At 30.5% G+C, this 17,240-nt stretch overlaps 2 protein-coding genes across 2 annotated transcripts; both read right to left on the bottom strand.

Moving 5' to 3' along the window:
* Positions 1–402: 402 nt before the first annotated feature.
* On the bottom strand, positions 403–5,715 carry Bm2633 (putative 75.1 kDa protein C36E8.1 in chromosome III, putative; the record flags this gene model as incomplete). The annotated part of the gene is made up of 15 exons (XM_043076657.1): positions 403–416; positions 727–822; positions 987–1,177; positions 1,350–1,451; positions 1,742–1,850; positions 2,182–2,360; positions 2,513–2,652; positions 2,757–2,890; positions 3,084–3,216; positions 3,494–3,568; positions 3,684–3,852; positions 4,499–4,613; positions 4,817–4,982; positions 5,243–5,401; positions 5,653–5,715. 15 exons carry the CDS (start codon positions 5,713–5,715, stop codon positions 403–405), a joined length of 1,845 nt encoding a protein of 614 aa, XP_042932591.1.
* A 9,350-nt stretch (positions 5,716–15,065) lies between these two features.
* On the bottom strand, positions 15,066–15,828 carry Bm2724 (Uncharacterized protein; the record flags this gene model as incomplete). The annotated part of the gene is made up of 3 exons (XM_043076656.1): positions 15,066–15,096; positions 15,186–15,328; positions 15,565–15,828. The coding sequence occupies 3 exons, from the start codon at positions 15,826–15,828 to the stop codon at positions 15,066–15,068; spliced, it is 438 nt and encodes a 145-aa protein (XP_042932590.1).
* Positions 15,829–17,240: the final 1,412 nt, after the last annotated feature.

Below are 17,240 nucleotides of genomic sequence, written 5' to 3'. Positions count from 1 at the left end.
ATAAAGCAGTTTTCTACTATGCCACTTTTCTACTGTGCGCCGATGTTCATTCTCCCAAACATAGTGCTTCTACCGCTGTCATTAGTCCAAGGTTTTAGCTATAACCTAACGATTTCACCATCAGATTCTAGTAATTATAAATAAAACTATGTAACAGATAATGAGACTTTATGAAAACAATGTCCTTCTCAAAAGTAGTAAAAAAAATGCTTTGTATAAAAGGTTGCAAGAAATGATAAAAATTTTATAAATTAAAGTAACAATGAAATATCGATATCTATACTTTATTGCTAGATTCTAGTAATTATAATTAATACAAAAAACATGAAGTATGAAAAAATAAAAAAACTGAAATGCTAGCCAGTCGCCAAAGTCAATTCCATATACACTATGTTGTGTGAGCTACCGATCTGTGCCTACAATTAGCAATATATTAAAAGAACAACGGAAGCTGAAAACTTTTCTAGGTATATTTTGTAGACTTCTGTTTCGGGAAAAGTTAATTTCCAGAAATATAATAACACGTCATGAAGTTGAGTAAATATTAACTTGATTTAAAATGATATCTGACAATACACTACAAACACAACAGTAACCAAAAAGTTTCCTATAATAGCAAGGACACGGCAAGGTAAATAGCACAGGACCCCATAGCTGTTATCCACATGAGTCAAATAAGTCCACATTTATAACAAGACAGATAACAACCAAAAAAATTAAACATACCTAAGAAAGGTGAAGTTTTGAACTGTTTGAGTCCAGGTGAAGTCGAATAAACGGTTAAAAATTCGTTAGCAATTTTGAGAGAAGCATTATTCTCTTCTATAATATTTAAAATTTCGCATTAGATGCGAGTTATCAAAAATGTAGTTAACATATAACAACAAATACTATATAAGAGTTGAGTACAGATCGAAAAAATATTGAAAAGTTCGTTGTGTAAACGATTAAATATGACTAAAGAGAAAATGTCGATTATGACTAACCAAGTCGTTCGAGTTCATTTTGATCTCGCCTAATATCATCAAGAAATTCCCATGAGCCATTATTTCCCTCGTAGTTATGACAATCCACCGCTTCAATTACATTTTTCCACAGCAATTCATTTTTCAGAGTGACCGCATCTTCAGCAAGAGGTGAAAACTTTCGCATAAGCGGTGCAATAAAAGAGAGCGACCTGGAAATCGTAACTACAATAGCCAAATCTACACTTAAATCTATACTTTTAAAGCGATTTTTCTTCGCTCTTATTTTCGCCAAACGAATATTATATATATATATATATTCTAAAATTCAAAAAAAAGGAAAAAAAAATTCAGACAAACCAGCACGACATATTATAAATTTACCTTTTCAAACTGTATGAATCAAATGGAAAATGAGATTCGAAAGGCATCATCTCTGCCGGTTTTGCCGGTAAAATATGGTTCACATAAACAAGCTGCACAGATCTGCAAGTTTCAAAAAATTAAAATTAATACAACCAAAGTTAATTTATTTTAAAACTAAACTGGATCTTGATGTTTAAAATCTTTAAAGTAAAGTAAAAATATTACTAAAACCACGGATTTTTTAGTCATTTTTAATAGCAAATTCTTGGCAGTGCTTTATGTCAAAGATCAACTTTTTAGGAGATTATAAAGCTTATCCGAAAATATACCATAAGTAGGACGAGACAAAATTTTCAACAAAAGTAACAAAAGAAAAATGATAAAATTCACATAAAACAACTAAGTTTGACCTGCTTATTGTTGCAAAACATAAAGCGACTGGATGACTAATGTATGATAAAGGTTCTAATGTACTGTGGATAATATGTCCCAGCCCCCAATGATGTATCTTGGCCACTTCTGAAAACAAACGCTTCAAAGATTTTTTCTTTCCCAAGTTCATATCAAACATTGAAGTTTAAGAAACATGGAAGAAAAAAATCATTCACCACAGATACTGATCCTGTGGAACTATAAGTCAACTACATCCGCTTTCCAAAAAAACTTCATATAGCGCTCTTCAATTTATTTCTTAATTTCAAGACTATAGTGATTCAAATCAGTTATTTATGCAACAAGTATTTTCTTTTCTAGGTTTCTAAAAATTAGTAACAAAGAATAACAGGATGCTTCCACTAGCATTTCGCCTAAAAACGTTACCATAAAACACATCAAAAGTACTCGCATTAACCTTTTGCTTGTACTATTTCACGGTATCGAAAACAAAAGGCAACAAGAAATGCTTGAAACACAGCATAGAATGTTCCATGTCGAGTTGAGCCTGCAGTAGCAGCAGTTGTTCGATCAACCATCTCATTCACATAAGTAGTACACCAATGTGACAACACTTCCAACCACTCCATCGTTGTACTAAAAACATTACGGGATTATTTTAGTTTTCAAAATTCCCATTTTTGAATTGGTAAATTCGCCTCAGTTGATCTATCCTATCACTAAGGATTACAAAAAATAATTTTTAAAACATATCTATAATGTAACCAAATTGCAGAAGAGAGGGTTACCTCAGATTAATATATGAAGCACGAGAAAGCATGCTACTGATGTAACAAGCAGCACCTTGCGCTTTTTTCCAGTCATTAGGTGTCTGGTTCAATCGCGTAACAAAACTCCAGAGCCACCTCAGAAAATTTTTTTGATAACTCTGCAATAACAAAAAAATCGTTAGCTCAAAAAGAATTATAGCAGACAAAGCAAAAATGTGCGTAAGGAAAAAGAAATAGGGAAAATAATTCTGAATAACCACACCGTATCAAGACTGCAAACGTAAAACCAAAGGAAAGATATGTTCTTCAAACCATGAGCCATTAAAAGATGCTCTTCGAATACAACCAATAACTCCTTTATTATCTTCTTTTGTCTGGGCGTTGATGGCAGCCAATCTGTAGGCAATAATTGGAAATGTATTTGATAAAAAATTTACTGAGTTAAGAGAGCTCTAACTTCTCAAGCATTAGCTTTGAAGACAAATATCTTACTTGTAGCTTCGTTTTCATGATTAGTGAGCATTATAAGTGTTTTTGTGATGAAAAATCAGTTGTTAAGAAATTTTCAAGCATTCAAGAAAAAACGTACCTATTTCTGTCAAGTTCTCCTGACTACAAAGTTTTCCTATATAATCAAACATAAGTGACATGCAAATATCCAACTTCTCCACCTTGTCATTATTATCTTGCACTTCATTAACCTTCCTTTCGTATTCTTCGTCCTTAAAGTAACAAGGCTGTAAAAGATATGCGCTTAATACCGATCAGAAATCACATTCCTGCCACTCCAAAATTATTACCAACATATAATGAAGTTTAAGTCTTGTGATTTTACGCAAACCAAGATGAACTGACAAGTGACAGAGAAAATATGCATATGTAACCATCATCAATATGCAGATCAACTATCACCAAAGGAATGATCGAACAGTTATGAGAATGATTATCATTTTCTTTCAACTTAAAGAAAAAAAAATAACATATATCCATTAAACTAACCAGTAAGAATACATTTAGACCATCATCACAGCTATCCTCTTCCCTGTTTGAATTTTCTACTTTCGTTAACACTGCCTAAAACTGTATTTTTGATTTTTCAAAGCATTAACTAGCTGTAATCAAATCGATTTATCAATAAATGCTTCATGAAACATAAGAAAAATGAGTTAATACAAATATTAATACTCACATCGAGTTGAGCAAGGCCATCAATAATGATGGATAAGATATCCTCTCGACACTGCGTGATGCTCTGACATATTAATATAAGATTTCTTACATAACTAATATATCGAATTGATGATACCGAATGATGAGGAAAGCGGTGACGAATAATTTTGACGAGACTTTTTGTTGCTCTGAATAAATAGATATATTGGTGGTGATGTACACTTTCACGAGTTTTTATATCTCGTAGGAACATTACTAATTTTTTTGAATTAAAAAATCTCTATATTACACGTCCACTTTGGTCAGGAAAAATAGTACCTGAGACGGAATAAGCAAAACATGAATAAGGTCAGTGAAGACTGTGAATTAAGTTTATGTTTCCAAAGAACATTCCCAAAATAAAAAAAAAAAAAAAAAAAGAAAGTAGTCGAAAATTCAGAACTTAAGTAAAATTAGGATGAAGAATGACAGCATATACTATGGAACAATCAAGTTTATCCAATGAATTCTATTATTTCAGTCATTTCAAGGGCATACATTTATTGTTAGGCAAATTGTTCGTGTTTTTTTTCTAGAGTTCTATTCCGGTATTGCTGCAGATCATATCAGCGATATATTCTTTAATCACATTAGGAAAACCTCATTACTATGAAGAAGACTAATGCTTAATGAAAAAATTTAAATACAAGAACTGACTTTAATTAATCAAATCTCATTTTTCTTCTATAAAAACTGATGAAAATTTCTTGAAAATACTTAAAAATAAACTTCTGCAACATCATTTGAAGCTAAAAGATCGAAATGCATGTTAGCGTAGTCAACATAAGAACTTACAAAGGAAAACACTTTACTATAAATGCCAAACCATCAATTGCCAATTTGTAAATATTGTTTTGTTCTTCTTCTGTCAAACATAGCATAAACACACCGATATGCTTGTTCATAACCTCTGAAACATTCTGAATTGAAATAAAGGACTGAACAGCAAATCAAATTTGAAAACTATTAACAAGAAAAAGCCCCACTTGATTCCCACACTCCATACCCCGTAATGCAGTCATTTTAATTCCTCAACATACTTTCTGCCAAATGATTTCAGGGTGTTTCTATTTGTCCCTTTTCTGCTTTGAGGTTCATAACAAAGAATTTAACCTTGACTTTGATTAGCAGTAGAAAGGGGTTGGATTTTAGCAGATAGATGTTCCACGAAACATCTTATAACCGACTCGGTGTGACAAATATACTGCACACCAATATCTCGAAGTAATTTGACGAACTGAGGTCGGATATCACTAGGAACAAATTGCCAATCCACTTGCTAAAACACATTTTATAATTAACTTACTTACGATTACTATACATTACACTAAAATCGCATGCTGCCCCAAAAACTTTTTGCTTATAAAACTTATAGGCAGCAGAAGAAAGATAAATCAAAAATACCGTGCAAACACGCAAATAAATGCCTAATAATAAGATTATTCACAATTGACATAACATTAACTCACATTAATAACCTTATAATAAGAATATCATTAATATTAGAATCCAGAATACACTAATACGATGTAAACTAACAACGAATTTCAACACCAGCTGTTTACAACGATGGTCGAACAGATGGGCGATATCCACAAACTGACGAAGAAAGTCGATCACTGCTTGTGAATCCCACTGGTTTAAAAAATCAATAGCCTTACATAGTTTATCGTAAGTTATCAAACCATTTATGTCCCCCTGAAACAATCATTACAACAATACTATTCATATTACAAAGAAAAATAACCACTGATACTGCAATACTGAACTAGGAAATCATATTATGTCACTTAAGCGCAATAATCGCATGCTACATGCGAACTGATCACCGACACATTTAGAATATTAGATGCTGCCTACTGCTTCAAATAGGAAAAATACGCTGTGCTCCAGAATGTCTCACTTAGTTCCTGGTGATTTCAATCAAATAAATTTCAATGAAAACTTACTGAAAGATAAGCACTAATAACAGTTTCTCCCGAGATTGTTTCTTGCTTAACGTTGTTCGCCATTTCAGCATGACAATCGTTCGAAACAGAGCGACAGAGAAAGCGCTACTCAAAAGAAAAATTACTATAAATTGAAAAACTATTCACCTGTAAACCCCAAGAATACAACTTCTACTTATGTAAAACTCCACAGACCTAATCTCCCTATTCACTGCTTTGACACATTCAACCAGAAATATAGCAATCCATGAAACAGCAACTAATAACGCTACATCACTCCTCTTCGCTGAACCATTATGCAAACAATGGTTGCTGCTACTAATACAGTGTTTTATTTATTGATGGTGCAAGTAGGATTATTTTAATGGTGGAAGGATTTCTTTTTTTTTTTGGAAATGAATAAATAAAGTGGTAATTGTCGTTTAGCTTCATTCCTTCATTCCAAGCTTACATCATTTATTTCTTCATAAATATAATCGTCTTTAACGATTCCTTCACATTGGAGAAATCGTTAATTAAAAAGATTAATTAATTGAATGAGGATTGTTTAGCAGCTCATTATCATAAATATCCGGCAAATGTCCATGAAATACTTCATTTTTCGGTAATAATAATCGTAATCATAATATACTTTACAGTGCTGTTGGCTTTTTGTTCTATCCTTTCTTTTTTTTCTTAAAGAAATTTTTAATTAGCAAATGATGTTATTTGAAACCCTGATTATCTTACAAAGGCTCTGAATTCAGAGGAACAACGTTTTGACCTATATACTACTGCATTTGTCAGTTCTTGAACTTCATAAATCATCGGAAGGAGTCTCTATGCAAAGGAAACCAAATTGTTTTACAGATATAGAAATTAGATTAGAGCACTTTTCGATTTACACTAGCCCTAAAGTAAGAGAAAGAAAAAATATATAAATGTGACTAAATAAAAAAAAAAAAAAAAAAACAAACTTTAATGTCCTCACATCACATACAGAAGTATTTAACTTCATGACAAAAAACATAGCTGAAAATTGACGAAAAAACTTGATTACATAATTATTAAATTCGATTAATTGGTGTAAATGAACAGTTGTTCACTTTCCACAAAACATTACTTTTTTTAAACATCTAAACAAATTGTGTTCAAGATTTTAGTTGTAATATACAATTCAATTGGATAATTTTGTGAATTTCTTTTTGATGTCGCGCTGATGAAATATATTTTTTCTTCTTTTTGGTGTTTAGATGTAATTATTATTGACTGTGCGACCGATTGATATCTAAAAGATGAGTGAGTCAAATTCTTTGTTCCTTTCGCCATTTAAAAAACAAAAAAAAAAAAAAAAAATTATGGAACAGTTTATCTTTTCGATGCCTGCAAAGTGAGATGTCATTTAGAGAGTTGTGATATAATAGAGAATCAAAAGAGAAATATTCACCAGAGAAAAGTATGTGTGGAACAGTCTTGAAAATGAAAAATATTATTAATCTATTAATTACGTTATTAGTAATAAACTATTGTTTTTTGGCTCCTTTCAAAAATTAATAAATTCGGAAAAGAATGGTTGCTAGCGGAAATTAAGACGAACGTGAGAGCAATTCCGGAATTTCATTATATTATTTATATTTCAAGTATGAAATAGGACTTACGAGGTAAACTGTATTACTGCCATCAACTGATAATCATATAGAAAGAGGTGTTGCAAACACTGTCCAAATTAACATTAAAAATGTTTACAACTACTGAGAATAGAGAAGGAGTGAGTAATGAAATTAGAAAAAGAGATAAAATAATGACAGTAACATTCTTTTCATTCTCTATTTATCAAGCTATTAAATTTCGAGTTATTGCATGCTATTCATTTGAAGTATTTTTCTAGCAATTCTATTTTATTCTGATGTTTTTGCAGTGAGTGAATTTTATCTCAGAACATTGGAACAAGTAGCAATATATTTAGCAATTAAAAAAATAAAATAAACTGGTATATAAGAAAAAGAAATTAACTTCTCAAGTAAAAAAACATATGCTAAATGTAATTAGTTGCAGTAAGTGAAAATCATTAAGACAGCATGCAACAAACTGAATAGAATAAATATCAAACATGCAGTAAGTAAAATGAATGCTTATCAGTAATGAAAGGCAAAAGATAAACAAAAGGTGATGTAATAGGCAAAAAAGAAGAAAAAAACAAATTAAAAAACATGAATTGAATGAAAAACAAGCAGTCAGTGAATTTGATTCTATGTTTTATAGAAGTATTAAACGGAATTTTTCCCATAGCTACAAAAACACATGTAAAAATCCACTTATATTTTAAAATGTAACCTACACATTATTATTATTACAGAAAAAGATAAAAATAATTCATCCAATTTAGTAGATTCAACTTCATTCCTTATTTTTTTTTTTTTTGGAGGTTTAGTGAAATAATTTCAGTAAAACTTCGTAATAACTTTGCAATTTTTTAGGGACTAGGCAATGATTTTTAAAGATGACTTTACTGAATGCGTGGATTTTTAATGACTAAAAACTTTCGTGCATTTAATTAGTAATTTGCACCATTTATTACAAACAATATTGATTAACTATATTGCTCAGCGACGTCATCTGAGTAATGTGATGAATTGATGTATATATTAAAGAATGCATCATAGTATCATGGATTAAGGTTTTGTAATTTGTTGGTGACATCGACATTTAATTAAAGGGTGATAATTAAAGGTTGGGATCTTAAGCAAGAGAATAATGAGATAAGACTTTCCATTATCACAGTTGGCAATATTTTGTGGACACAGATAAAACTCTTCGGAAGAAATGAAATAGAGCACTGTTATGTGAGGGCGTATGTGAGTTAAATTAACGTACTTGAAATAACTAAAAAAATAAAACAGAACTTAAACTGAGTTGAACACATACATATTAAAAACTTGAATATATATTAGAAGAAAAAACTTAGTGGTACCTGGAATGGAAGGATCTTGTAAAAGAGATAGCTGTGAATTTTGTACAGTAGCGAAATCAATTTTCATTTTGGATTCCTCAGTGTTTGCATCTTTAATTCTGCGTAATTGGATGGAATCGAAAAAGTGCAAAGAATCAAGTGAAGTGCCACTTTGAAAATTTTCAGCACTTATTCCCGACAATTCTTGCAGTAATAACTGAGAATTTTCTGCTCTTTCAGTTGTCGATTCCACATTGTTTGTATCTTCACTGAACAAATGAGCAAAATTGTACAAGTCCAAACTATTGAACGGAATGTCACAGTGTGATTCTTTAGCACTTGTACCTGACAAGTCTCCACCAGTGTTTCTCGGTTCATTATTATAAACAAACGTATGTGAACCAAGAATTGGATCCAAATTGATGTTATCAAGGATATTGAAACTAGTTGAGAAGTACTCATTGCTACAGTCATCCCATGCAATGTCATCGAGGTTTAGTAGACAAGTAGTTCCATTATTAGCGGAACATCGATTTACGAAGAACAAAATGAAATAGTGAGTTTATAAAATGGTAGAAATACTCAAGTGAAAGGTGTTTATTTCATTTTGACTGGAATTAAACGACCAAAGAATAATGAACCAAATAATTTTTAATTTTTGATTCGCATTTTTTATACTTTCTCCCTTGCATTCTCATTTTGTACCACTTAATTGATATTTGATGGATGCGCTTTCGGATTTTATTGGATGTTTAGCCGTGCTTGTTGCCTTGGATGATTACAGGGAATTTTTTTAGCCCAGGAAATAAATGTTTAACTATTGTCACCATGAAGCATGAAATTCAGTACAGTATCGATTGTAATTTATCTTATAGCTTGCGGTTGAATTACTAATATTGTATCATTTCCAGTAATGAAACTTTCTCTAAATTTGTCATAATCGATGAATAGCATAATTTAATTATTAACTCTTTTCTGCACAGTGTAATGATTTTCTGTGGCAAATTTTAATGCACACACCAAACGATTTGTCTACTGAAAAAAAGTAGTGCATGCCCACCTGTTTCTTCAAAATATTAGATGATTCGCGTTTATCAAATTTACAAATCGTAGTCTGCATAAATGTTAAAATGAGCAGGCAGAAATATTACTACAACAAATGATATACTAATTTATTTTTGTTATAAACATGTAAATATACTTTTAATTTTCAGTGGATTATATATGATTATACACTAAGAAATCATAGTACAGAAAACTATTGGTTTGACTATATGGAGAGAGTAACTGAAAGAAACAAAGAATAGAAATTATAGATTAAAATATGATCAGTTAAATGTAACTGAAATATCCAGAATGTTAATTAGCTAGCGTCATGAAAACCAAAAAAACAACAATTTTTATAAAAACGTGTAAATCATTTGGTACCGATGTTGGATTAATGCATGTACTCAGGAGTATTGGAGCAGTACAGATGAAAAATCTATTCGATTGCCGATTTTTGATGTCAATTATTCCTCACTTTCCATTTATGCTTATATTGCATTGTCATGTTTTCATTTTTGATTATATTTGCAATCTTTCATCGTATTTGCTCAAAGCTACTGATGAAAACATTGATGAAAATCAGCAGTTTCTTTGTCAAAACTGTTATCAGATGCATAAACTATATTTATGGGAATTGAAAATTTTTAACAAAAATAATCAAAAGTCTGAATTGGAAACGATCGTTCATAACTTTTCTAGGATAATAGGAACTTCTACTAATCATCCAAAGCAACAATCACAGCTGAACTTCTTATGAGATTCAGAAGCGCATTCATCAATTTTCAATTTAATGATAGAAAAATGAAAGTGTAAGAGGAAAAAATAAAATGCAGTTGATACTAAAACTATTTGAGCCTTTGATCTCTTAATCCAGCCAGTTCAAATAAAGCCTTTCATTCGAACATCTGTCATATTTAAAAAATTCTGTATTTCACATTGCTCTTCATTACATCATAGATACAAATTGCTTAGTTCAACTTCTTTTGCATCACTTTCAGCTTTTCTCTCAAATCTCGACAACTGGTAGCATTGTGTTGAATAACTTGTACTATCTCAAATAGCTTCAATATTTTCTACAGAATAGATTTGGAGCCAATTCATTTACATATTAACGCCTCTAAGGATTTCTCTCAGCCGTTAGAAAATGGAATGCAATGAATTCGAAATTTAAAACTACGGAAATTCATTAATACGGGAAACTCGGAGTTTCAGTTCTGTAAAATTCCTCTATTAGAGGTAATAAAGAACTTTTTGCTATCCGTATACGGAAGGAATTCAAGCTTTTTGAAATCTAAAATTTACTTCATAGCATCTATATTTTTGCGATATTTTCAAACCATTAATTGCAAAAAAGTGTTATAAGAGTTGGAAAAAAAAATTCGATGAGAAAAATTGCGAATGTCCTTATCGAGTTTCACGACCATGAAACATAAATTTCAAATGAGTTACACTGAACCTTAAATCAGTTCCTTAAATTAAAAAAAAAAAAAATTTAACGTTTTTTCTTGGAATAGAACACACGTGAAGATGTGCTGAATCCATGACCATTATATAGGAAACCAATAAAAATTGCAATATTTTTCTAAACTCATCAAAGAATTCTTTGTCATTTATGTTCAGCATAACGAACGGCGAACAACCAGTAGTACGTAGTATCTGCTGTTGTTTTTAATTCTATAAATTTGAAAGTTTTTATATCAAAGATATGTAGAGACGTGATATGTTTATTTTATTTCACATAGTCATTTTATGATCTACTGACTTTTGTATAATGACTTTTCATTTTGTGCTTTATAGTTCTTTACTTTCAGATTACTGTGTGAAATTAAGAACATAAGCAATAAACAATTGAAAACCAAAACTGTTTTCATCAAGGCAGAAAATTCAAAATATATACTGGGAAATGTTCCATGTTAATTGTCATGTGTTTTACAGCACTGATATTTTCTCACCAGTGTTTAAATCATGTTAATTAATTATCAAACAGTACAGTGGAATTGCTAATTGCGAAAGTAAATGTCTTAGTGGAGACTTTTCAGAATAGCAAAAGTATGAGTGTACTATCTCAGGCGTACTGTGAAAATAAAAACGAAAGACGAATAGAACATAGGAATAAAATACGGCAAACTTTTTATTCATAAATGCAAAGTGCTTGCTTATGAGTAAACATTCAGTTGCACACTAACATTCTGCATGCACAAGCAAATACTTCAACTAAACTTCCCTACAAAAATATGGTAAATTACTTGGTAATAACGATTTGTTGCAAAAACAAAAGAATCACTTTAGTTTTCAGACACATTTATCTATCTGAAATAGAATGCATATGAAAATGTCCTACGATACATTGGCGAATGTGAAGTAGCAATGCAAAATGCAGTACTATGCACTAAAGAGTTCTTTGTCGTTTGTTTTGCACATATGAGCCAGTAATCAACTGATGATGTTCTAATAATCCTTTTGATTTAAAAGTTTTTTTTTTTTTTGATGCTCTGGATATAAGTAATAAAAAATTGAGAACATCAAAAACCGAAACTGATCTTGTCACAGCGGAAAAACTACAAGTAGATTTTTTTATTTCAAATATATGCAACGATAAGTTCGTACCATGTAAGCTGTTTGAAATTTGAATTGATAAGTTTAATATGATATTTAATATATACTTAATAATCAAATCACTTCAGTCAACTACAAATGATATGATAAAAATTGCTTTCGCTAATTGCAAAAATGAATGTCTTAAGAGAAGCTTTTTAGAAGAGTAATATACAGAAATCCTTATGTCGGATGTACTGTCAAAATGAAGGATTAGAGGAGATTCATAACAGATCGGAAAAGGCATATATTTTTGAATGCAAAGTGCCCGGTATGGGAAAGTATTCAATTTTACTAAATATGAAGAAATGCATCATCTAAAAAATGTGACAAAAATTCTTATACCGTTCACTAAATTGACGAGTGCAACATCCGAAATCACGGAGTAATAATACAAAATACTGCAGTGAAGAAAAGATACGTAAAAAAAGAATATCATTCTCTCCACGAGGCCAAACTGCAACAAACTTTTTTCTTCTTTTAACATAATGAAACAGTATCTAAGGATAATTCATTTTAAAAGAACACAGCTCGTGCATACTTCGAAAGACATTACAAATAGTATGTAAGAATCAGAGACTATATGACATTCTTGGTGTTATCAGCAGAAGCTGGAGCCAATTTTACAATTCAATATAAAATACTGAACTGTTTGATCTGTTTTATCTTATTCTCAATACTATTTCATACTTCATATGAATGGCACAAACTTCTGGCGCGTAAAGATTCGAAGTTGGCACTCCGTAATGTTTCTTATTAGGGAAACACTGACATGCTTAGTTTATGGACATTGCCACTCTTGAAAACAGCTTATTGACATCATCCGTCTTGTCTGATCATTTTATAATGCGGTCAAATCAAAAATATGTTTTCTTCTTTTAAAAAAATGAAAAATGGATGCGTTATTGAATATAAAAAAAAGAGCTTATCTTTTTTTCTCTTTATCCTTTGATAAAGAAATTCTGAAATTAATATTATTTGAATAATTGTTAATGGCTAGTATCAAAATTTCTAATATTAAAAAAAAAATGTCATCAAACAACTATTCTGCGAAATCTTTGCAAAATTCAAGAATTTAATAGGATCATCTCAATATAGACAGCACAACACCATACAAAAAAATAAATGAATAAACAATAGCAAGTTATAAAAACAAATTAAACTGCAGAAAATTTAGCACAAGAAAAATTCTTCAAGCGAAGAAAAATCACTCATCTTGCAGATGTTGTATCATTTTCAGGTCCTTCAGTTGGATATTTCCCGTTTTCCAATAAATACATTCCATTGCGCAAATAATTGCATTTTTTTAATAATTTAGTAATCAAATCTTTAAATTGAAAATAAATTGCTAGATCGATCCCTTTGTCATTTACTAACAATCGGTATTAAACATTTCTCCTCTTTCAAACATGCAAAAATGTGTAGCACACGAAAATTAATTAACCAGTGAATTAATTAGTGAATTAATTTGAATAAATAAATTAGTGGATAAATGATTAAAATATTTACAAAACAAAAAATCAAAATATATACAAATTTTTATTAATTTCTGCAAATCAATATCCATACAATTTCTTTCTTGCTTGTTTTTATTGTTGACAAAGCTTTGAATATTATAAATATGAACATTATAAATGTCCACTTTATGCTATTTTATATCCAGAATTATGCGGGAATTATGAACTATTAAAATGATATTTTGTAAATACAAATTATTTTAATAATTCCTGGAAATATGAACTGGAAACAATGATAAAGCTTTAGCCTTCTCATAAATATCATAAATTATCATGCAAAACCTGAAGCATCCTGAATTGGAAACAATAAAGCACAGTAGACAATGATGGATTTCAATGAAATTTCAAAAACAATTCAAATAGATTTAGCAATATTTCAAGACAAATCGTTTATAGTTCTTGCCAGTTTCAGTATTACAGACTTATATTTTAAATTAACTTCGAGTAAGTTTGAAGAATTAGTCATCACAGGAATTGTTGTTTGCCATAAATATATCGCCATTATAACTAAGCTGCAGTTTTTTTTATTTTAACTACTGTTTTCGGATTCATACCTTCTAAACCTTATAAGATTAAAATCAAAGCCTTAATAAGTAAAAATACTCATTGTTGCAGTGTTTACTTTTAAAGTATCAAAATAAATAAATAGTAATATTATCCCTTTCACATTTAAGTACATATGTAAATTTAAGCTAAGTAATACAGTATTGCAATTAAACAGAATTTTCGCTTAAAATTCGTTAAAAATTTTGACTTTTTCTGAAAGCAACTTTTTATTTCAATTTGACAATTCATTCTAAGTTCAATGCTTCTATGCAATATCAAAGTACTGATTAGTTATACCACAATAACTTGAGAGAAGTCGGGATCAAGGCAATCATTTAGTGCTGAATATAGATTTTTTTTCTACAATTTTTTTTTCCGAATTAAAAAGCATAGGGTATTCTAACTCAACATATTTAATAAGATTTCAATGTTTAATAAAATTCATTTTATTTATTTATTTGCTAAATTTAAATTACAACTGTTGATTTAAATTTTGATAGCTTAGTTTCACACTGCTGTTTTTCCATAATGTCGCAATACAAACACTTTTTTTTGTTAGTTTAATGAATCATAAAATATTAGCACTAGTTTGTTTCTATTTATTTGCTTTATCATGCTTATAACCACAAAAAGTAATGTATGTAATATACATTATAGATATATCATGAATTTTTAAGTAACTCGTAAACCACGTGGAAAGTTTGAAAACCATACACAAAACAGTTCTAAAATTTTGCTAAATATTGATAAATAGTTTTAACAAAAAAAGCACATCCATGCTACCCGTAGCTTTTATGAGCTGTTTCACATCTAAATAAAAGTCATTGCAACTAAATATTCGAGATATATTCATAAAAGGAATATAATGACAAAGCCAAGTGTAGAAGAATCTTGAATACATATTAATTTCATCGACAAATCTCGGACATTGTGCAACACATTCCATTACTGGACACTTTCCTCCGGATAGCGAAACGCATGACTGTGAATTTGTATATTGCAAGCCAACAATACGTTCATCATTTGGACATTTTTGTGGTACCTAAAGAAAACCATTCATTTCATCAACAATTGTTAGAAATATTTCAGTTCACAATTCGAAAGAAAAGCTATTTACCAAACAGGACGGAATCGGAGACATTAGGAATCCGCGGTCAAATTTAAAGCATTTACATGAAGTGAAATGATAAAGAGAAAGTTCATAGAGTATTTCAAGTGTAACCGAAACAATTTTTTAGAACGGTCTGAGAATTTCTTATACTTGAATGGGAAACCAACCGTACAACAAATTCCTTGTAGACAAGCGACGGATTCTTTAGTGAACGGAAGACATTGTTGAGATTGGATACAACCAATCACGAGAGCTCTTCCGCCATTACTACAAATTAGTGGAGCTTGATAGGGTAGTTCCTGATTTGGTGCAACATGCACCTCTGATACAATCAACCGGATCAGTTGTGTAGGGGCTACATTGTTGAGCACTCGAGCAACCCAAAGCCACAGCATGTCGATCGGCAGGACACTTGAAATCAGCCAAGTCATAGTGTGCCAAAGCAGTGGTCGTTACAAGATTGAATAGAAATTGCATTCTTTCACACTATTATTTCTAAAATGCTAGTACTTTTCTTTTTAAATATTGCAGCAGTGGTTAATTTATAATAAATCATATTCATTGTTGCAAAATATACTCAACTGATATTCCGAGATGCTTTTGTAGGACAATAAAGCAAGAAATTTTAGGAGTCTTAAATTTCTGCCTTTGTTGTTTCATAACATTGAAAGACAACATTGAAATTTTGTCGAATAATTTGAAATATTAGAACAAAGTTCAACCATTAATGCAAAGAAGGAAGTCTTGAATCAAAAAAAAAGTCTGAAATTTTCAATAACACTTGAATTTACAAAATATTTACGCTTTATTGTGGCATCATTTTAATGAATGAGAATGCTCACAGAGCGACAACATGAGGACAGTAAGAAAAACCAACAAAAGCTCAAGCAGAAAACAACACATTCGATTTGATTGTACAGATGGAAGAATGCATTTTGGATTGCCGTAAGGATTTTTAGTTCATAATATTTGTTAGAGCGATCAGTGTACCAATAATTTTTCGGATTGAACTCTTTGCTTTCGAATTTAACAATTTGATCCTCTGATAAGATACCTATGTCAGATCAGAAAAGAGCGCTGCTCTAACATTTCTTAAGTTTAATTGTTGGCTATTGTATGATCAAATCAAAAGCGGTGTTTGTCTGTTTTTATAGCTTCAGTTTATTTATCGACTGAGCTTCTAATAATCCCCGTTGAATTATTCGGTTATTTTACGCTGGTAATCTATTGTAATTTCAAATTCATCCATTACTGACTTCTGAGATGAAAGTTAGCTTTTAAAACAATCATATTGACTGATTTGTATACTCTTCTCGATTTTCTTATCTTCTTTTCTTGAATTTTCGGCGTTAAACGCCGAAATAATCTATTTTTCATCACTTCGTCCTAATTTAATAATTGAGGAACAACCAAATTATCAGATTCTTTTTATAAGGTCAAATTATTCCTGGACGAGGAAGAAATTTCCCAAGCATTACTTCATGAACGAACGCTAATGATCCGTCATCGCGTTATATCAATTTCTATTAAACTAAATTTACATTAACACTTCAAATTCCAGTCCATTTCTCAAAATTAAATATTTGCTGACAATATCACAGAAAAGAATGTTCATTAATAGAAAATTTAGGTGAAATGAGCAGGAAAATAATTAGGAAGTCGATAAGCACAACATATACGCTGTACACATAATACCGGGAGTCCTTGTGCTAAGCATTCGCATGATTTTGAATTGTCACATCCCAGGCCAATTACTTCACCGCCATATGGACATTGTTGAGGTACCTAAAAGTTTTGTGTAGAAATTATTATTCCATTTTTCTCTTTTGACAATAAAATACAA

This window comes from Brugia malayi (genome assembly GCF_000002995.4).
Source record: "Brugia malayi strain FR3 genome assembly, contig: Bm_v4_Chr1_scaffold_001, whole genome shotgun sequence".
Lineage (NCBI taxonomy): Eukaryota > Metazoa > Nematoda > Chromadorea > Rhabditida > Onchocercidae > Brugia > Brugia malayi.
This window is presented reverse-complemented; position numbering and strand designations above follow the sequence as displayed.